Source organism: Patagioenas fasciata, chromosome 19 (genome assembly GCF_037038585.1).
Source record: "Patagioenas fasciata isolate bPatFas1 chromosome 19, bPatFas1.hap1, whole genome shotgun sequence".
NCBI classification, from domain to species: Eukaryota; Metazoa; Chordata; class Aves; order Columbiformes; family Columbidae; genus Patagioenas; species Patagioenas fasciata.
In genome coordinates, this window is record NC_092538.1 from 8,993,064 (window position 1) to 9,014,486 (window position 21,423).

At 49.5% G+C, this 21,423-nt stretch overlaps 2 protein-coding genes across 2 annotated transcripts; both read right to left on the bottom strand.

Annotated features, from left to right (window-relative positions):
* Window positions 1-162: 162 nt before the first annotated feature.
* On the bottom strand, window positions 163-16,694 carry UNC119 (unc-119 lipid binding chaperone). The gene is made up of 5 exons (XM_065853340.2): window positions 16,518-16,694; window positions 6,481-6,594; window positions 5,464-5,566; window positions 4,380-4,552; window positions 163-3,515 (listed from the first exon to the last, which is right to left on the bottom strand). Exons 1-5 carry the CDS (start codon window positions 16,639-16,641, stop codon window positions 3,403-3,405), a joined length of 627 nt encoding a protein of 208 aa, XP_065709412.1. The 5' UTR covers window positions 16,642-16,694; the 3' UTR covers window positions 163-3,402.
* A 784-nt stretch (window positions 16,695-17,478) lies between these two features.
* On the bottom strand, window positions 17,479-21,421 carry PIGS (phosphatidylinositol glycan anchor biosynthesis class S). Its single transcript, XM_065853147.2, has 12 exons — window positions 21,301-21,421; window positions 21,070-21,209; window positions 20,885-20,996; window positions 20,438-20,527; window positions 20,183-20,274; window positions 19,834-20,032; window positions 19,333-19,475; window positions 19,124-19,238; window positions 18,796-18,941; window positions 18,593-18,693; window positions 18,031-18,241; window positions 17,479-17,870 (listed from the first exon to the last, which is right to left on the bottom strand). Exons 1-12 carry the CDS (start codon window positions 21,392-21,394, stop codon window positions 17,595-17,597), a joined length of 1,719 nt encoding a protein of 572 aa, XP_065709219.1. The 5' UTR covers window positions 21,395-21,421; the 3' UTR covers window positions 17,479-17,594.
* Window positions 21,422-21,423: the final 2 nt, after the last annotated feature.

The window sequence follows — 21,423 nt, forward strand, 5'->3', positions numbered from 1 at the left end:
TACATGTGCATTGTTTGGTTTATAAACATCAAAAAGTGAAGCTAGTTACATAAATTTGCACAAACCTGGAGTTCAGATATTGATGGAAGATACCTCAATGAAAATGTAAATGTTTTTCATGCACTAATATAAACATTGAAATAAAATAGACAATCACCTCCATTTTGAGGATCAATAATTTATTTAGTTTTATTTCTTACATTTTGTCATTTGTTACAGGAGAAGAAACACTTGCTAATGAAAGTGACGTGGTTTTTAACCATTTTCCAAGATAATGGAAAAAGTTGAGCATATTTGCTAGTATGCACATTTATGACTAAGCTGCCAATATTAAATAATTTTAAGCAAGTGTACTCCCTATTTAATCCTTGTATAAATTAATTTTAGTACTCTCCTTCTCCTACAGGAAGACTAAATTTGTAGCATCTAATTTTCTTTATCCTGAAGTCTCAATCTTTGCTCTCGCTACTTATCTATCTGCAAACAAGTCAAACGGATGAGTTACTGAAGCCAAAGCCACAGAAGTGGATTTGGTGCCAAGGTTCCTTTTTCTCCTGGCAGCCTACCCAGTTTCCTACTGTCCCAAAAGGAAACAAAAGACTCCCAGTTTTCTGAAAACCAGATTTTCTGCATGACAGTGCATTGCATTGCCACTAAATGGGCCACAGTGGATGTTCTGAGAGGAAACAAATCAGGTAACTTACAAGATACAAAGAATTATAAATGAACCTGGTAAAAATGTTTCTAACATTTTCCCAATGGTATATTAACAAGAATCCTACTTTCCTTCCACAAAAAATATATATTTTTTATAAATACATTTTAATACAGACAATTCTGAGTCTATGCAAAAAAGTCAATGTCACATTCAAACAGGTTTTCTCAGTGTAGCATTAAGAGACGAGCAGACATCACAGCAGGCGTTAGCACAGTGATTCTAGGGAGGCAGTGAACTACAGCTTGTGAACAGATACACAAACACACAACTTCAGACTGTCCTGTGATTTAGAAAACAACTGCGCTGCACTTGAGGCCTGGAATATCACACTCTTCAAATATATTTCCATGTTTAGAAAATGATATGAACTGTCAATAAGATCTAACATCTGGTTAATATTGAAACATTTGTATCAACATAGGTAGTGCTTGTGCTTGGGGGTACTGAAAAGTACTGCTAACAGAGCTACCAGCTATCTCAAACTCAAAAGAAAAAGCATTTACACTTACCACGACCTTAAAGCTCTTTATTCCAATTAGCTGAAATTAACTGTTTTCCTGTCCTTATTCCTCTCCCTCATTTTTTCCTAAAGATAACTTTTATCACTAGAGTCAATCCATGTAAAACCTGCCTAGCTTTTGTACGACACATACAGTTCTAGTTGCTCTCCACACCCAGGGGATAGCAATAATATCTATAGTTTCACTCCTAACCAGATCTAATTAAAATTGGGCTGTTAACAATAATTTTTCAGGTTATGAATAATTAATAGAAAATTTATGTAATACTTAGTACAAAAGTTGAATATTAGCATTTTCTTACCTTAAATAGCCCTGAATAATCTTTGCATTAATTGAGTTCCCTTTGATTTTTGTCATGAAGACTGGAATCTAGTGTTCGTTGGTCAACATGTAGCACTATTCTCAATATACTTCAATAGTCCATTTGCTCAAAATGGAGGAACTTGGAACTTGGTAGCTTGCAATGTTTCACTTCCTTAGCTATCAATCTTAAAAAATTTTGTGCTGTAACCTAAACTCACTGCATTTTCTTTAGCAAACTGAATCCTCTCTCAGAAGTAAAGAAAGCCAAGTCAAATACAAATGGTAACACACTGAATAGTACCACAACCCCAAGAAGAGCACAAACACCTCCCTGTTCTTAGGCGGATGGTTACATTTGGAACCATTTGTAGTTCTGTTTGACTTAGGCTGTGACTACAAAGATGTTCATTGCAACTGGAAACGGTATTTTATAAAAATTATTACAATCACACCTATCTGAGGCTAACATATAATGTTCCACTTAAACTCACAGAATTAGACATGGAGACATCAAGTATTTATAGAAATATCTACAAACTGCAACTGCCTTTTGTTTTTTTTTAAGTATCAGTGAACTGACCTTTAGAGTAAGGGTTTCATGACAACAGGCTACCCCCACAGCCTTCACAGGTTTTGTTTTGCATACAGTAGTTTACTTGTTTGATATAGCTACCTCTTTGCACTTCTGTCTTTCTAAGAAGTGCATACTGAAAAACTTGGGCAAAATTGCCCTTAAACTTCTTACAAAGTCTGAAAAGAGAACTTGTGCTAAATTTTTGCTGTGCCTTGAAGTCCTACGTTATCAGAATTACTCTTTCATCTATATTAATAGTCAATGCAAAACTTTGTTAAAAAAAGGGAAAACACTGGCATAACATTCTTCAAATTCAGATACAAATGAAAAACTGGAAATTCCACACTCCCCAGCTGCCCTGGACAAATGAAAGTGTTGCTCTAAGAAGCAGTGCTGAAGCCCTTGTCTTAGTATTGAACAGATATGAAAGAAAATAGACACACAAAACATACAGCATGAATAGGCTGGATGTTAGCTATGTAAAAATTTTAAATAAAGCTAAAATCCTTCAATGTTTCCTGATTATTCTGCAGTCAGTTTGCAAAAAAATGAAATTAATGGAAAATGGGAGGTTCAAAGACCCTCAGGGCTATTTTGCCTTCACCTGAAATTTAACAGGATTGTACCCAATTAAAAATAGCTCTGTCAGTGAACCACTGCTCTTCCTTGCAAGGTTCAGTGTTTCCAAGATTAAACAGAATATGACATAGAAGGAACAAAACTAAAGGATGAGATAGTTATTCAAAGAACTAATCTAAAGGTGAAACTTGCTTTTGCAAGATGTTACACTTAACATTTTCAGCTGGGTGTACAAGTAAAATTGACCATGTCTTTGAAGCATTCACAAAGAGAAACAAACAAACAAAACTCTGTATTTGCAGCCGTCCACTCAGGTGGTTTTTCAGATCACATTCTTTGAGAAAGCAATCGCATCCTAAAAGATACTTGAGGGCAAAAACATAGATCCACAAAATTAGGGCAAAATCCCCCAGGTCCCAGAAGGCCATTTGCAAAGCAGACGCTTCAAGAATTTAGGGAGGTGGCATCCAAAGATCATTTAGCCTTGTAGAACCACTTAAAGTTCTGAAGAACTGGGTCTGCATCAAAGCTCCCAAGAGACAAGACTGGCAAATTTAGTCATGAAACTCCTACTGTGGCAAGAGAGTCCGTGGTTTGCGGATCCTTGTCCAGTTGACGCTGTGGACAACTGCACGGAAGGGGTTGGAATCCCTGACGGCTTCGCTGGGAAAGGGGAGGCCAGCGCAGGCCGGCTGTCCGTCCCGTGCTCAAGGTCCTCCACTGTACGAATAATCTGCCTTGTTGTGCATCACGAGCTTGTTGTCTACAAAGTAGAAACTGTCCGACTGTGTCTCATATGGATGAAGGATCATCTCTTGAACTGCAGGGGGGGAGGGAGAAAAAAAAAGACAATAAAATTAATCATGTTACACAGAAGCCCTGCTGAGGGAATGCTCTGCACTGGATTTCAGTTACATTTAGTAGCAGCAAACTCATCAAGTGAAAAAAAAAAACAAAACTAAAATAGGAATCTACCCAAACCATCCGTTGATAGTATCTTTTAAAGAACTCTAACATAAACTAAGTATCTTAAGGCAGCACACAAAGTGTAGGTGCTCTACCTAACCTCAAAACAATATCATACTAGAGTCTGGGTGGCTTTTTTCTTTTCTTTTGTTTAAAAAAAAAAAAAAGGGATAAAATGGCAAACTCAAATTTATTCTATTATGTCAATAAGTAAGCAGCAGTGCATCATTGTATTTTCCAAAGACTGAAGTATTAGTGCTGACATATGTGATTAGGGGTTGTAAAGAATATAAAAATCACACAGATTAAGTACTGGTGCTATTGGGCTTTGGGAGAGAGGAGAGGAAATAAAAGTTATGTTCATAATAAAACTCAAACCTCTCAAGCTATCAATATAGCACATCAAACATTAAAACAGAACATAACATTTAAGTCACCCATTTATTGGATGTCCTTTTAATCCTAGGTTTCTGGTTGTTTTATAATACAATTATCATTTTTCTCCCTGACACCGAAACTTCTCTTTTATGAATTTATGTCTGGCGGGTGACAAGACAGGTGCTACTAGAAAACAAAATCTGTATTAACACAGATACAAAACTACCTTGAAGTGTTTGACCCTACCCACTTTCTACAGAGAGCTCTTAAGTAAGAGTTTCCTCAAAAGATCTGAGATTAACGTCACTGCGTGGTAACCCAGTAATTAAGGATTGCTTACTGAGGTCCTCAGAGAGCTGCGGGAACTCATAGATGTGCTCACAAGTGTTTTTACTGCTGGGGATGCAGAACCCAAATTCAAAATCAAAACTCTTAAGCAATTGATCCCGGAAGTAATGCCTCTCAATCATGCGGAAGTTGTTAATGGGTTTGTCCCCTACAGTGAACTCCACCCTGAAAAAAAGGACAAAATTTACATGAGCTTTCTTCCTAAACAAGATTTTTCAGGCAGAAGAGAGCTTTTCTAAAAGAAAAAGAAAGCCAAAAATATAAAAATAATGGTACTAACCAAATTACAATTTCCTCTTAAAGCATGCTACAGGGACACAATGTGGCATGACAAATCATGGATGATACTGTATTTTGATTCTTTTTACTCAAGGAATAAAAGACATGCAAGACAATTAAACTCATCTTCAGTGAAGAAAAGATCCCTCCAGCTTCACTAGGTAACTCACTAGAATGAGTAGTAGAGTCAGTAGTAAGTTAGTAGTAATAGCGTAGTTAGTAGTAACCACTACTAACTTTTACTAAAGAAACAATACACACTGTCACCTGCATTAGTGTAGCAATAACATTGGCCTAAGGCTTTACAGAAAGCTATTTTAGGTGTCACATTCTGCTGTGGTTTACTGAGGGAGACAAGCAGCACTACCACACAGATCAGACATCGTTCTGGTGCCTAAAGTGTCAAACATTCCTTCACCATTTCAGGTGCATCTATAGATTAATGGTTTTTGGGGGAATGCAACACGGAAGGCTGCAGACACACATTCCAAAACTGGCAGAGCTTCTGACAAACAAACTGTAACACACAGAAAACAGCTGGAATATCAGAGTACTCCATCCACCTTATTTAGCCCCTTTTAGCATTAATCTCTTCAGCGTCATGCCTATCATGAGGTAAATAAACAAGATAAAGGGATGGAGAAAGCAAAGCATCCAAAGATGTTTGGAGAGCCTCATAATTACAAAAGATCCCTATTATGTCAACTTCCTGACAGGATCAACAAGCAAGAGCCACTTTTTATAAGATTTCGGTTGTTTCCTATAGTAGAAAAAGTAGCACAGGAGCAATTACTTACGTGGCTCCCACTTGCCGAAGTCTGAGAAAAGCTGGAGTAAACTGATAGCGTACAAACCGTCCAGCATTGGGGTCAATGTCCTTCTTGTCATTGTGTTCACGTTCTGGAAAAGCACAAAGTCACAGTCATCTGAGGAACAGAAACCCAGTGAAAATACTTGTAATGGTACATTACTGAGTCATTTAAACCAGCAAATTACTCTGAGGAAGCTGCTGATGTGCTCACCCTCTTCCTGTCCTCTCTAAGGCATCCACTACTGGTCACTCCAAGACATAGCATTGAGAAATGGTCTTTTGGTTTGACACACTTCTTGTCTTCTGATGTGACTTACTGCTCCTACCTTTGATTCAGGACTGCAGCGCGACTCTGAACAAGCCGCTTCACCTCAGCACATCTGGTTTGCTACCTCTAAGCTACAGAAAACTTTCCCTCACCTGCAGGGAGATGGGTAAGATTGAAAAGACTGCTTGACCAGGAAAAGAACAGTTGCCCCAGGGTTTTATCACCACTGGCAACGGGTAACAATTCGCTGGTTACAAGTAACGCCTAAAAAATTATGGGGGGAAAAAAAAGGCAAGCAAATTTTCAGTCTGTCTAATTTGTACAATTAACAAAGTTTCTCCCTTTTAGAAATACTATTTTCATGACTCGTGAGTGAAAGATGATAGACTAACAAACTATGTACAGGGGGACTCACTCTAGCTGATGAAGAGCCAAGAAAGGAGCACACAGTGACCTCCTCCTTCTCCTCCTCTGCTTCTGTTTACAACATCCATCTGTCCTTTCTCATCACAGATGGCAGCCCTAAGAATATGGCAGCAACGAGTTCTGTTCACTGTGCTGATGCAAAGGGACACTTCTGTATTTCTGCTCCAGGCTGGGACTCAACTCTCTTGCAATTCAGAGCATCTTATATTTTTGGGAAGTGTATTGAGTAAAACAAGTGGGAAAAGGCAAAAGGAAGTGGACACCAGCATTTGTTTGTTCATGAAAACAGCATTTTTTGTGTGCACCCACCTGAAGCTGCTGGTTTGGTGATTTCAAACAAGACCGTGCCAGATTCCATGTCGCGGATTTTGAACCTGGTGAAGTCTATCTTGTAAACATTTTCCTCTGGAGTGCACAAATAATCTGCAGAGGAAAACAAATTTAAGTGAAGGCTGCCCAGAATTACCAGGTATTTCTGGTTACTCCTTGGAGGTCACGGGCAGCAGCAAGAGCAGCCCAAATGCCATCTCCACTACTACCCCGTTTTTAATCCAAATCTCACATCCTCAAAGACAGTCCCTGTTCTGAACACCTCCACCACCTTGCTTGGACAGGACAGGGAAAAGGCTTCTCTCCCCCAGCATTCAGAGGTCATCACCTTTTTCCAACCCTCTGCCAGCATCTTCTGTATCCATTCCCCCTCAAGGTATTGAGAACAGCTAGCACCTCCATCAAATCCAAGCCTTTTCCCTGTAAGAGGCTTTGCCTGTTTTAAAAACTGCCCTCTGGCAGAATGCAAGTGCTAAGCAGCTTTGTGAGCACTAAGCCTGCGCTTAACTGGAACAGGAGCGTCCTCCTCCCTTGTGCCACCTCCCCTGTCCCCAGCCTTCTGCAGACAAAGGACGCCTCTTTTCTCCACCCATGCTCATCCCATGCAAGGACTTTTTTTCCCCCTCAGCATTTAAAATGGTCCTGAAGCCTTTCCCTGTCCTAGGAAAAGTCTGGGAACAGAGCCGTTCTCTGCTTTCACCAAAGCCGGTATTTTGGGGAGAAAGAAAGTCCTTGTTTCTGGCTTCAGCCTCACTGCACATCAGCCTGGGCATCAGCTCCTCTAAGGGAAAAAGCAGTGGTGCTTCTTTTCCACCGCATGTATAAGCACAGACTGAAAGCAGCTCCAATAACTTACTTTACCCTGACAAATCTAAATAAATGTTGTATATATACAAACCAGGTTAGCTTTTGAACAACCATGTACCTGTACATTGTAGACAATTTGTTTTGGAAGTTCTAAGGTGAAACTAACACTTTAACATTCTAATTCTAAGCTTTTTCTCAGCTATTAATTCATGCTGTTAGTCTGAGTTAATCACTTGTTTCTGTCTGCTTTCCTATTTCTAAAATTCAACTACATCCCTTCACCTAAGGCTTATTCATTGAATATATGAAAGCAAGTTACAGTGTACTCGGAGATCATACCTGCCCATTACAGCCCCTGCTTCAGCACCGGTGTAACAAATCAGGTACCCATATTATGGGTGGGCGTTATGGTTCTTGGGCAGTGGTTAGCACACCCCATAGATATGGGGTTAATAAAGGATTGTTGTGGTGTAGTAAGAGAACACCTCAAACCCACGCATTGCAACCACCAGACAGCAAGGCTCTCATGCTGGGATCTGTAATTACAGAAATCCAGCCCCTCTCTAGCGAGGGACAAAGATAAGCTGCAGTCAGCACTACGGAAAATTGCTCCTGGGCGCTGCCGAGCACGAACTGCACATCCAGCACTCGGATCTTCCTGGAAGCCTTTTATTCTTTGCAAATCTCCTTAAGTTGGAGAACTGTCTGAGTGCTCACTGGCACAAGGAACAGAGGTGTTAAATGTACTCTCTGGAGGGTTTTACTGCTCTCCATCACTACCACCAGACGGCGAATGCTACAAGGACGTGGGCTTTAAGAGCGGGGACTGTGTTCAAAGCATCTCTGGCATTTGGCAGGGAGGTTTCCCTTTCCTATCAACATGACACAAAGGAAACCTAACACCAGTACCCACACTGTCAGAAAGAACAAGATAAAAGCTCAACTTTTTTACTACAAGAAAATGCAAGCCTATTGTTAAACACAACAGCCTAACAACTGCACAAAATCTTATTTTCTGTCTTTAACGGTAGCGAGGAAGATGGGACAGAAATTTAGATCAACCCCTTGCCTTAAGCCCCAGCGCTCAACAATCCTCAGGCAGATGTCCCACAATTACACAATGATTTTAGGTTCTAACACATCAGCCGACCCAAATCCTTAACCCGTCCCACAACTTCCCTGCTCCAAGCAGCTGCATGCAAAGCACAAATTGACGGGAGCCGGCACAGCTTCCCGCAGCCTCAGCTACCCCTGCCATGTCCCATGGCCACACTGGGACCAGCTGCTCCCCACAAAGGCGAGGGATGTACCCGAACAGGCTGGCGGTCGCCTGGGTGCCCGGGACACCTTCCCTAGAGCATGCAGGCGAAGTTTGAAGCCGTGTTTGTCTGCAAGTTAATAATTAAGTGTTTTTCCTTCTGCAGAATTCCTGCCCATCCAGCACCATGGCAACAGCTTTATCCCCCTCATTGGCAGCAGCGTTGCTGCAGTAACAGTGTCCATGACTCATCTGGAGGAGCGGAGAGCCAAGCAGAGCCACCAAAGAGGAGTAAACCCCGGGCAGAATCCCCACCAGGCTCCTGCTCATTGATGTCTGCATCCCTGCACTACATTTTCCAACTCTTTATGCACTGAAAATATTTTAAACCTTTTTTTTCAATTAAATCTACATGCCGGTATCTAAGTCTAACTGGATGACATCTGGGAAGATCAGCTGCTAGCATACTGCAATCAATTGTTATTTCCTTCTCTGGCAGTGCCCAGTCTCCTAGCAAGAAAAAAAGGGTGGTGTATATTCCTCTCAGCCTCTGTTAAACTTGCTTCTGCAATTTCTGTTTGAAAGAAAAAAAAAATATATCAAAGTAGCCACGTGGTGTTTTTTTCCCATATATAACAGGAGCCTGCGGCTACACTGGCAGGTCTTATTGGGAATGAGCTGCTCGGAATTGGCAGATACTTCTGCTTAGCTGAGCACTGTCAAATTTGCTAATCTCACCCCATACATACTTATTTTTAAACTACTGTAGGGCCCAGTTGCCCACACTTCCTGTGACGCACTTACATGTATCAGCTGCTTTCATTACCCTAATTCACCGGCACCAAAATTTGGGGCAGGGAGGAAGCATCCCTGTCTATTTCAGTTAGACACAAGACAGCTCAAACCTCCATCGACTGAAAGGGATCGTTACAAGAAAGGTGAGCTTGGTGTCTCAGGAAAGAATATTTTCTCATTTCTTCCACTTGCCCACAGGTTGCATTGTTTCCCCATTAGTAACCAAATAATCACGGTATCTCCCTGAACAAGCCCTCGGTACTCATCTGATTGACAGTGAGCATGCTCACAACATGGGATGAAGGGATGAACACATCAGCACTGTCTTAGGAAACCCAAGAGATTGGTTTTTGTCCTGCATTACTCCCTGCAAAAACAGGTCGAAAAGAGGGACATTTCCTACTCTTTCCTAAAGCACAGGGAATTGCTCTATCCCAGACCCCCACACCCAAGCTTTGCCTGGAAAGAATTCACCAACCGAGTTGAACTTGTTCTCAGATTAAAGAGCAAACCCTTACAACTTGCCCAGACCTGGTATTAGCAGCTACTTCTCACTCACACATCACTATTCCTCACTATTCCTGCCAGTGCCTCTGCAGCATCTTTCCCATAATCTTTGTATTGTGTCCAAAGATCTGTAACTCCCCCGTTAGAGATGTTTTCAATCTTAAGAGCTACCATGGCTTTTAAGTCTGGAAGGTGATGGACTTCTGAGCCGGACACCATGGTTTCCTTCATGAATTTTCCTATTCCCTTTGTCTGAAAAAGTGATTCCAAAAAATCCCCGAACAGCAATCTGTAGCAAGGCATTCATTAAGAGGTCTCTAGCTTTGTTATCAGAAACCGTGGATGCTCATTGCCTGTTTGCAGTTCTGAGGTGGTACCTCTGCTTGTCCAGAGAAGAGCGGGTTCTCACCCAGGAAACCTTCCTCCCCTCCCCAAAACAGCCCAGATTTCAAAAGAAACCAGGAAAACAGCCTAGACAATGAGAGAGACACTGCTCTCTTGTGAGCAACGATGCATTGTGAACCCTGGCACATATTTCCAGCCATATATTTTAGGGAGCTGGTGTTACAAAGGAGCAGAAAAGGTGAGGGATAATACATTGCCAGATAATATAAGAAGAAAGATAACGAAAGCACTTTCTCCTCCTGCCCTCTCCCTGTTATTTCAGTTATCCAGTGGATGAGATTAAGGTGTTTGATCCTCGTCAGAGAAAGCTAAAAGTCGATCCTGTATTTCCAGATTTCCTTTGCAACCACCCCACACCAGGCCCATTTTACCAAGAGGATTTAATGGGCCATGGGGTTAGCAGCACGCATCATGCTCCTTTCAGGATCCCTTCTCCTTCTCTGCACCCAGGAGGAGGCACGTGTCCCCCTCACAGACATTGCAGATATTTCCGTGGTGCTCATCAGAGCGTCTAAGCTCAGATCAGGCAGCTCCTATTTTAAGGCTTTAATAGCCCGCAAAGGAAAGCAGAGCCTATCTGGGCTAAGGAAGAACTCAAAATCTGGTCATGAAAATGGGTCTAAATCAGGATGATGCTGTACAAGAAACTGATGCAACAGCAGTGATTTGTAATAGGCACGTCTCTCCCCAACACAGACAATAACAAGAATATGGGGAATGAGAAGGCTCCTGTCGCTATGCCGGCCTCTTTCTTAACATGCGTTAGTCAACAAGGTCAGGAGCTATTTTGCAGACAACTCCCAAGACATAAACCAGGTATAAAGCAAAGACAACTGCAGACGAATTGCTGGGAGCTGGAGATTAGGAGATTATCAGATTGAAGAGTCTCAGGAGGAAGCAAGCAAAAAATAGCACAAACCCCGTGAAGATGCAGAGCGGTGACGCAGGACAGAGTGCAAGACCTCGAGGGGAAGGCAGGGCAAGTTTCAAGCGGCATTGATATGCCTGCTTAGACAACCGGAGTGCAATTAAAGAAAAAAATAAACCATTTCCCTCTGCCTCAGCAGTTCAAGTCTTGTAAAGAGAGGGGCAGAGAAGCTAAACCAGACAGGATCCATTCCTAAAGCCACGGGGTTTGGGTAAGTGAAGACGGAGGGAGGCACCTGCAGCCCACCACCCTGCTCTGTAATTAAACTGCTAGGAATGCCCCAGAGGAACAATCTCACACCAGGAGGATCCCACAGGAGTTTTTCTGCAGCAGCACTTTTACTGACCGTGTGAATGATGCAGAGGGGAGCAGCCCTGCAGGCTCTGAGCTGGGGCATCTACCAAGATCCCCATTGCCCATCAGAGGTACCCACCAGCAGCACAGAGTCCTTTTGCATGGCTCACACACCTCCCAGACTCTGCTTTTTCTGCTCATCTTTTTTTCTTTTATTTTTTTAAGCTAGAGTTTTCCAGACTTCACCCTCTCACAATTAATTCGATCACAGCCCTCCAGGTCTCATTAAGGAAGGATGAAGCTGCTCTTCTCCTCCATCCCCAAGGCATCCAAACACTTTTCTTCCCCCTTGCTCATGCTGATCGCAGAGTCTGGAACCACACGCACAACATTAACCAAATCAGTTCACTTTGTTTTTACACAGGGCTAAGCCAAAGCCCTGCTCAAACCACCAGGCTGATCCCCCAGCTTTCCTCTTCCCTTCACCATTTCCACCAGGGATGGCCCAAACCCACAACACTGGCAGAAGGAGGAACACGCTCAGCTGCCAGCCCGGCACCCTGTGCTACGCACACGCCATGTGTGCTGCCCCTGGAAAGCTAACAGTCCATATTGTACCGCCAGACTGCTAAAAAAAAAACCCTTTCATCTACACAACACTTCGAGCTGCACGTTATCACAAAGCCTTGAAAAGGTTCATAACATGTGGTGTTGCTGAGGAAAGAAGTCGTGGTGAGAGCAGCTTGACACAGCTCTGGGATATCGCTCTGCCACGAGAGATCAGCACATCAAAATGCTTTTACACATCACAGCCCTGGACAACTCAGAACAGTGATTCATTAACCTCCTCGCAAACACCCTCAGCTCATCAGAGCTCCCAATGCGATAAATTTTCCCAATTAACAGGGGAAAGGAAGGAAAAGTCATGGTCCAGGAGAAGCTTTGAAAATTGATTTGTATGCATCAGCTTCCCATTAATGCTACAGGGAAACTGGTATGAAAGTCACCCGCGAAGGGTCTGCCCCGGGCGACCCGCCCAGGCAGCGCTCTGCCAAGCGGCCTTTAGCTAAAGCTGCTAAGAGCAGCCTCAGAGAAATCCTAAATGGCAGCTCGGGGAAGAGATTAGTTTCAGAAATGATTAAGTCTGTGTTTCTTATTTTTAGATTTTGTTTTGTAATTGTTTCCAAGTATGTAATCAATTATTTAACCCTTTGGTTTGCTAAAATTAAATAAGCTTTAGAATAAAGCTTAAAGTGTAAGATTTAATGTAGCGTGACAGGCAAACTGTACAGGTACCTGAGGCTGTGATAAGCGGAGCAGTCTCAAAGGCTGAAGCTCTCCTTGTTACGTATCTGTTTGAAGGCTGGTACTATTGCCCACTGGCACAAGGGGGCTGTAATATCTTCTTTCTGCTGATGGCTCTAACCCCAAAGATGGAGAAAGAAATTAAAAGCTCTGCTTGAATTAACCTTGCACAGTGTGACCCAGCCAAGCTGCGAGGTGCAGGATGGTCAAAGACACAGGGGACAGTGCTGGGGACAACAGGGCCCAGCTCCTCCACTGGCTCCACAGGGCAGGACATGGTGCTGACAGACACCGACATCCCCAAAACTGCAGACGGATCACTCTGATCCTCAGCTGTTTTGGTAATTAATTGTAATTTGAACTGAGCTCTGCCTCGCTCCTTTGCTAATCCTAAATTTATCATGTCATAAGGTTTTTCCTCTTCTTGTAACTGCGGTTGTGTGAGCAAGTAACAAATCTCGCTAATTGCAAATAAAATGGTTCATTCGCCTTACACGTAATCCAGCTGGAGCGGTGCCAGAGCCAGCTCAGCCTAAAGGCCCAGATATTCCACAGCAGCACCCCAGATCCATCAGGCTGGACCCCCACGTGCCCGGAAACGCTCTGGCTCTAGAGCTGCTGGACAATCTAGCGTTGCAAGGACATAGCATATGCAGGGCAGTTTGCACAACTCCCCTTTAAGCTTATTAGAAGCACATTAAGAGCAGTGCCCAGCTGGCTCTCCTGGCTGGTTACAGACGGCGTTTCTCAGGGTTGGCAATAAACACATTTTGGCCACAGAGCCACGTCCTGCACCTGCACTGTCCCTACCTGAGACATGTCCCGTTGGGTCATTCGTCAGCTGTACCTGTTGGAAGAGGAATGCACCGCTGTGCTTCAGGATGGAAAACCAAGGGCTTTCCCTAGACCCAAAGCAGGGCTAATGGCCTGCCTTGCACACTGCCTGCACGCTGCCTGCACGCTGCCTGCACGCTGCCTGCTCAACACACAGCAACCACAAGCAGCAGTTTGGTTTCCCAGAGCCTCAGCTCTACCAAGGCTGAAGGATGAGCAGATTTCCCCAGTGTATCAGGAAGCATCCAGGAGCTCTGCAGCTGGCAGAACAAGCACAAAATGGCAAAACCTGGCTCCAAAAGAGCATCTTTGAGATCAGCACACCCCAGGCACGGGCAGGGCTAGAAGGGCCCTCCCAGGTGTGAGCGCAAAACCACAGGCAGCCACGCTATGGAGTCCCTTTTGTAAGCAGACCCATCCTGCGCTCCATACAGTAGCTGGGATTCTGTCTCTCCCCACACAAGCCTTTCAGAAACACACAGGCTACTCGTGGTGTAAACATTTCTAAACCACGTGTTCCTGCAGTGCCAAGCCCTCATCTAACATGGTTCATCCTGGGCTTTTTTTACTGAAGTGGTGTTAAAACATGGCCAGACCACCTTGGGTCCCCGGGCAGCACCCAGCTCGCCCGCAGTCCCTCGACAGTGTGAGCTACTGCGGAACTGGCCCACGAGTTTGGATAAAGATTAATTATATCCCATGTGGAACCACAGGAGAAGTCCAGGGCACCAGGACATTTCTGCTGCAACCCCATCACCAATTCCCTCTTCAACTTTGAATGGTCTGGAGCACCACAACTTTGGGCATCAAACCCAGAACTGCTGAAATAGAACATGGTATTTGCCCCAACTCAGCATCTCCAAGGGAGGGGTTGGGGTAGCCGTGAACTCCCGTCCCACAGTCTGGTCTTTCCTCCTCCCTGCAGCACCCTCTGGAACAGTCTGACGTTGGTATTTCTGGCAATCTGTTTTTAAGAGCTTTCTGTGGCCCACAGAAATGAGTAAAGGCCACAGAATGTCCCAAATAATCATTACATGTTAAGGATCAGAAAAACATTCTTGTACCTTTGCTCTCTGTGTTAAACCCACCAGGTGGAAAACTGAGCTTGAGAAGGGGTGCTGCAAAATATCGCTGGGTAGTAAGATACAGTAAGTCCAAAGTGGATATGTTAAATACCTGTATCCCCAAATGCACACTGAGGATTTCAGGTGCAGAGAGCATTTGCTGGCTCCCATGTACCCAGCCAAGCACTTCTCACAGTTCTTGTTTGGCATGGCACATCTGCACCCCTTGTGCTACCCCCATTATCATATGTTGTCCATTTTCCTCGTACTCCAGAGCGTGCGAACCCATGGTTGGAAGCGGCAGGCTCCCAGCCAGTGACCAGCTCCTCTTCCCTTATCAAGAGCCACGCACACGCATCATCCACGCTGGCCGGAGAGATGCCATGTGGGATCTGCACGCCCCAGGTACGAGGGTGTGTGGTGGCCATGTGCCCCTCCAGCCACGACTGCCGAAGGCAGGGACACACAGACTACCATAAAGCAAACGTGCAAAGTGCTTTACGTGGCCATCACTTGGATCACCATCTGACTGCTGTTCCTCTGAGTATGTGGGCAGCACACTCCAGCGCCTGCCGCACAGCCCTGCCTGCTACGGGCAGGGGATTGCTGGGCCTGGGCAGAGAATCACACAGCTGCATCTCAGCAGAGCATTTCGGGTCAGAGAAGGGGACTCAAGAACCACTCAGCTTCAGTAGCCCCTCTCTCAGAGAAGCCTCCAAAACCCCTTCCTGAGGGCTAACACCAAGTCCCCACAGGGCTTTCCTCCCACCCTCCCTTCCACCCTGCTCACCACACACACACCAACGCTCACAGCCGCAGCCTTCCTCTCCAGGGCTTGTCACGCCGCACAGCCCTGGCCTGCGACACGAAACCTGCTCTAATGCCACATCAGAAAGCGCTCGAAGGCGAAGAGGAGCATCGCCGGGCACCCAGGGCACCCCCTCCTCCCTGCCAGCGCTCCTGTCCCCCTGCCCAACCTGCTGCCTGCAGAGATGACCCAAAGGTCCCAGGACATGCAAAAAGACTTTTTTTGGGGGCCAGCGGGGCAGGCTGGGCACCGCTATGGCCAGGCTGGCCTGAAGCACATGCCTTCTCCCAGCCCGGCGTGCTGCAATCCTGACAGGTCCAACGCAGCCACCACCACACCGCTGGTCCCAACCGAGCAGTTCTGCCAAGCACGACAAACCCTCCCCCAGCACGTCCCCCTGCCTGCGTCCCCTGAGGATGCTCCGGCAACAAGCAATGCTATATTGGGAACAAGGGAAACTGGGGGGCTGCAGGATGGGGCTGCAGTGAAGCCCCTCTGTGCTGCAGCCATTGATTCAGCCTGACCCCCCCAGCCTCACCGCAGTGGGGACAAGCCGGGGGCTCAGCTTGGCCCAGCCTTGAACAAAGATACAGAGATGCAGGAGAAGGGTGATGGGGAGAGCACCAGGGAGCAGCCCACCGCTGACCTTCCATCCCGGGGACCGGAGGCTGCCCACCGCTTGTGCATCTCCGGGGCGGCGGCGGGAGCTGCATCCCCAGCCCCGGGTCCGGGCATCCCCTGGGGGAGGACCGGTCCCTGGTCCTTAGGTGGTCCCCAGACCTCAGCGGTGCCACATCCCCAGCCGGACCGTGTTCCCTACGGGACCGTGTCCCCTGCGTTACCGCATCCCTGCTCCTTGTCCCCTGGGGAGGGGGGCCGGCTCCTCCTGGCCCCCTTCCCCCGCCGGTGAACCCCTCGCCAGCCACAAAGGGGACACGGTCCCTATCCCCTGCACCCCCGGCTCAGCCCCTCTCACCGCCCCGTCCCGCATCCCCCATCCCGAGCACCCACCGCTGGTGACCCGCTGCAGCCCCAGCACGTCGTCGGGCCCGATGAGCGTCTTACGGCCCAGCTCCTCCTCGGTCCGCGCCGCCGCCGCCCCGGCCCCGGCCCCGCCGCTCTTCTTCACCTTCATGGCCCCGCCGCCGCCGCCGGTGTGAGCGGCCCTGGCCCCGCTGCGCTCCGCCGCCGGCCCCGCCGCACCGGGAGGGGCATCGCCGCCCCGCCCGCCCCGGGACCCGCCCCCCGCCCGCCACAGCGCCGCCCGGCACCGGGAGGGGGGTACGGGCCCCCCCGGCTGCTGCGGGAGTGTCTGAGCATCCCCCGCCAAACGCTCGTCATAGGGGGCAGAGCCCAGAGGTGTCCCCAGGAGACCCCGGGGAAACAGCCCCTCCGAACCGCGGGGGTTGGGAGAACAGACCCTCTGCCTGCCCCACATCCATAACGGGGGGGCATAATCACCCCCCAAGAGCCTCAGGCTGATGTACTGACTGGAGGAGCTGGGCCCCATTAAGGTGTAATTGCCACACTACCCCTCAACAGGAGACAGGCCCCAACGGCTGAACCCCATATGTGCATAGGCTAAAATAGCCATAAGACAGGAGCCAGACCCCAAAAAACAATTCGGGGGTACAGAGGTTGGCAGCTGGGCCAGGGGAAGGCAGGGTGAGGGGCAGACACAGAGGGCTAATGGCAGGGCAGGAAAGCCACACAGCTCCACACCAACTCCCCGCACCACCAGATTTTGTTTTTTATTTATACAGCAGCTCGTTCTGAACACAGTGCAGGGCCAGGGGGACATGCAGGGAGACCCCCCCAACCTCCTCCTGGATCTCAGCAGTTCTGGGTGCAAGACTCAGGACCCAGATCAAGAGCATCTCCCCCACCCCACCAAGCAACCTCTCTTCCCCCTCCTGCATTTTGGCCACAGCTGACCTAAGGTAAGGTGCCAGGCCTGGCCCTGCTACCATTCTTGGGCCACAGGTCCATGACAACACACTCCATGAGTTGGGGACAGCCCCAGCCCTAAGACAGCACCAGCACACTGGGCTCAGTCCATCTTGGTGGCCTCAGTCCATCTTGGTGGCCTCAGTCCATCTTGGTGGGCTCCTTCTTACGCTGCCTGGTCTCCCGGACAATCTTGGCCAAGGAGAGGAGAATGGGGACAGCCATGGGCAGGAAGAGCGGGATGTAGATGGCAAATTTCTGGTCATCAGGGAAGTAGAGGAGATGGAGGAGTGATGGGTCAAAGAACGCACGCTCTGAGGAGGTAACCGCCTTCTTGCTGGCCTGGAAAGCCGAGTGCAGGTGGCCCAGGGACAACTTGGCTACAGCAGTCTGGGCTGAGGCCACCGCTTGGTACACCTGTTGGGGAACACCACCAATGGTCAGTTTCTGGCCACAGAGGACAACAAAAACAAGTGTGGGAGCCTTGCTTCCACCACCACTGCAGTGAGAGCTCACGGTCTGCACAGGGACAGTGATACCTAGGCCCCCTCCCCATCTCAGGGTGCCCCCACCCTACCTCAGAGGCAACATCATCTTTGATGACAATGTTCCCGATCTTGTCCAGGAGCTGGGCCAGTGAGGTCAGGGTGGTGGACACAGTGGCGATGTTCTCCAGGGTGTGGGCCCAGAGCAGGCGGTCCAGCTCCCAGTCGGCCAGGCCCTCATTCCCTGGGCTCTCCAGCAAGAACTCAGGGGGCAGCTCCTCACGAGATAACCCAAACAGTAACCTGGGAGCAGAAGGGACGGTCTCAGCCCACATCACATGTTTGCAGGCCCACACATGCTCCTGCTCTTCCCCTGCCCTGGTGTGTTCAGTTCTGGCAGGTCTCAACCACACCTAACGGTCTCCTGTATGTGGGAAAGCTCAAGAGAAGCCTCCTACCTCAGGAGATGGGAGATACACCAGCACCCCTGGCTAAAGAGCAGTGCTGGTCAGTGGTCAGCACCAACAAGGACACAAAAAGCCACCTCAGCCTCCCAGAGCCCACAGAGGTACAGCCTGCTCTGACCCAGCGATTTCCACATATGCCAGGAAACCACACAGAGGCCCAGGGAGGGAAGAACGAGTGCATCCTCACCGCAGCTGGGCCAGGAAAATCTCCATCACTCGCACCATGTCCACGTCCACGTGCAGCGGAAGGGAGGCTTGTGGAGAAGCAGGGGCTTCAACATTGTAAACCTGCAGGAGAGCATGTCAGCGAGGCACAGCCAGAGCCCTGGGGCTGGGAATGCGGAGCTGCCGCATTGTCTGGGCATCACCAGCACCCCCACGGCTCCGTACCATGATGCCACCCCAGCGGGGGCTGTGGAAGGCGTTGGTGCTCACTGGGGCTCCATCCTTGTCCTGGATGTACAGGGGAGAGTGGGAGCGCTCTGGCACATAAAGCAGGAAGTTCAGCACGGGGTAGAGTGAGGCAGCACTGGAGCCTGCAGTGGGACAGAGTCAAAGAACCCCCGAGTACAGCAAGTCTCGGTCACCCTCGCTCCCATCTGGCGCTGGCAGGGCACGGTGCTGTGGGGGAAAGGGATACAGGCCCCAGCATGGCTGTCCACCCCACCCTCAGCAAATCCCAGTCCTGTGAGAGCCAGATCAGGAGCACAGAGCTCACCCAGTCGGGCTTCCACTGGGTTGATGACGTGTGGGAGGCTGTGGGCACTCAGGAGGAAGCTGGAGGACTCCTTGTCAAAGCGTGGTGTCACTCCTAGAACGGCGTAGTACAGGATCTGCAGGCAAAGACGTTGCCAGCAGAGAAGCACATCCTGGGGCACCTGGCAAGGCCACAATTGGGGGCTCCCCATCGCCTCCCACAGCCCTCACCTGCGAGTCAACAGAGAAGTTGGCCACCAAGCTCAGCTTGTCCAGGATGGGCTGCACGTAGCGGTTCACGGCATGCTCGATGTCCCAGTGCACAGCATGGGACTTGGGGTCGGGGTTCAGCAGGCTGAAGGTGATCTCGTACCCTGCCAAGGACCCACTGCCTGTGAGGCGCTGGCATGCCCGCCACCTGGCAATGCCAAGGCTGGGCTGGTGGCCATGACACAGCTCCCAGGAGCGGCAGAACCCAATCCCCTCCTCCCTGGCCCTGATCCCCTCCTCCTTGGCCCTCCCCAAGTGGAATCACACAGAAGTGACTCAACATGCAGCAATGGTAGCATGGATCCTGGCCCAGAGCAACTGCCACAGGCAGAGGGAAGACCCTGGAGGCTGTTACCCCAGAAAGCATCCCTGGATGTCACAGGCACAGCAGGAACAGTGGCTCCCCAAGAGTCAGCAGGTTTCCCCCAGGTCAAGAAACAGGGCTGGGGTGCACGTCCGTACCCAGGCTGGATTTCAAGTGCCGTCGGGTGTCAGGGCCGAGCTGGCCATCGGGCACACGGTCTGAGAGGACAGCGGCAATGGAGCTGGCCGTGAAGGACATCACCTGCGTGAGCTGCCGGAGGTGCGTGCGGAGGGCGGCCAGGCCCCCGCCAGCCTTCACCAGGGCACTGCGGTGCTTCCCCACGTACACACTGATGCCCTGCAGAAAGAGAAGGGATGAGGGCTGGCTGGGAGCAGGGCTGGGTCCTGACAACATGCTGGAATAGAGCCTGGTGACGGATGCCTCCCCCAGGGCACCTCTGATGGGCAAAGTTTGCAGCCACTGGCACCCCAGGGTGCTGCTCCCTACCTGAGGCAGGAGAGAGGAGGTTTCAGGGACCACGTACACAGTCAGAGAGCCCAAAGAAGCATCCTGCAGCGGGTGCAGAGCAGCATCAGCCTCTGGGAAAGATGAAGGTGTTAGCAGGATTGCGAATTTCACTCCAGTCCCCATCCCACCCTGAGACACAGCAAAGCCAAGTCCTCTCTGCTCAACCAGACTCCAAAAGAGAAGCCTTTGCTCCCACAGAGCTGCCCCAGCTACCTCAGTCCCTCATCCTGGTACCTCGTGCAGTAGCCACATCCAGCGCTGCCTCTTCCTGAGCTGTGGTGCCGCGATAGACCATCTCGTATCGGGACATGACACTGGTTCTCACTGTGGGGGAGAAAGTGTGGGTGATGCTGTGAGTCCTAGGACTTTGTAGGGACTAAGAGGGACACGGGACAGCCCCAGGGGGACACATGCCACAAGGTTCTCTAGGCTTGTCCCAGTTTCCAAGGGCTGCCGTGACCAGGGAGGGGGGCAGTTCTCTTCCCTGTAGCACCCAGAGCCCTTGCTGTCCCCTCTGCTCCCCTGTACCGCCAGCTCAGGACACAATGACGCTGCGAACATGGACTGGGGTGCGGGAAGCCCCGAGTTGACAGCGGTAACAGCTTCCCAGGGACAGAAGGGACCCCCTGGGCAAGCACAAGACCACCCCAGAGAGGTAGGACAGCAGAAGGGGGCTCTCACCGTTCACAGAGATGTCCATCTCCTCCACATCCCTGAACGGCAGCGGCCTCGGCAGGTCCCCGGGCACCGACCCCGGGGCGAACACCACGGCGACGGGCACCGCCAGCTGCACCTGAGCGGGGGCAGCGTCAGCCCGGGCTCCGCACCCCGGGACCCGCCGCCCCCGGGCCCCCCGGGGCGCTCACCGGCAGCTGGCCCAGCCCCGCGATGTCCGCGTAGGGCAGCGCGGCGCGGTACGTCTCGGTCGTTCTCCACCACAGCGGCAGCCCCAGCACCACGGCGATGGCCGCGAAGGACAGGGCGGCCCGCCGGCCCCGCGCCCGCTCTGCGGGGACAGCGCTCAGCACCGGCCCGGCTCCCCGGGGCCGCGGCGGGGAGCGGGGGACAGCGAGCGGACACGCGGGCGCCGCCGGTACCTGCTTCATCCGCCGTTGTCACCGCCGCCGCCGCCGCCATCTTCACTTCCCGGAGCAGCCGCGGGGAGGCGGGACCCGCGCTCAGCCCAGCCATTCAGAGAGCCCAGTCCTCACGACAGCCAA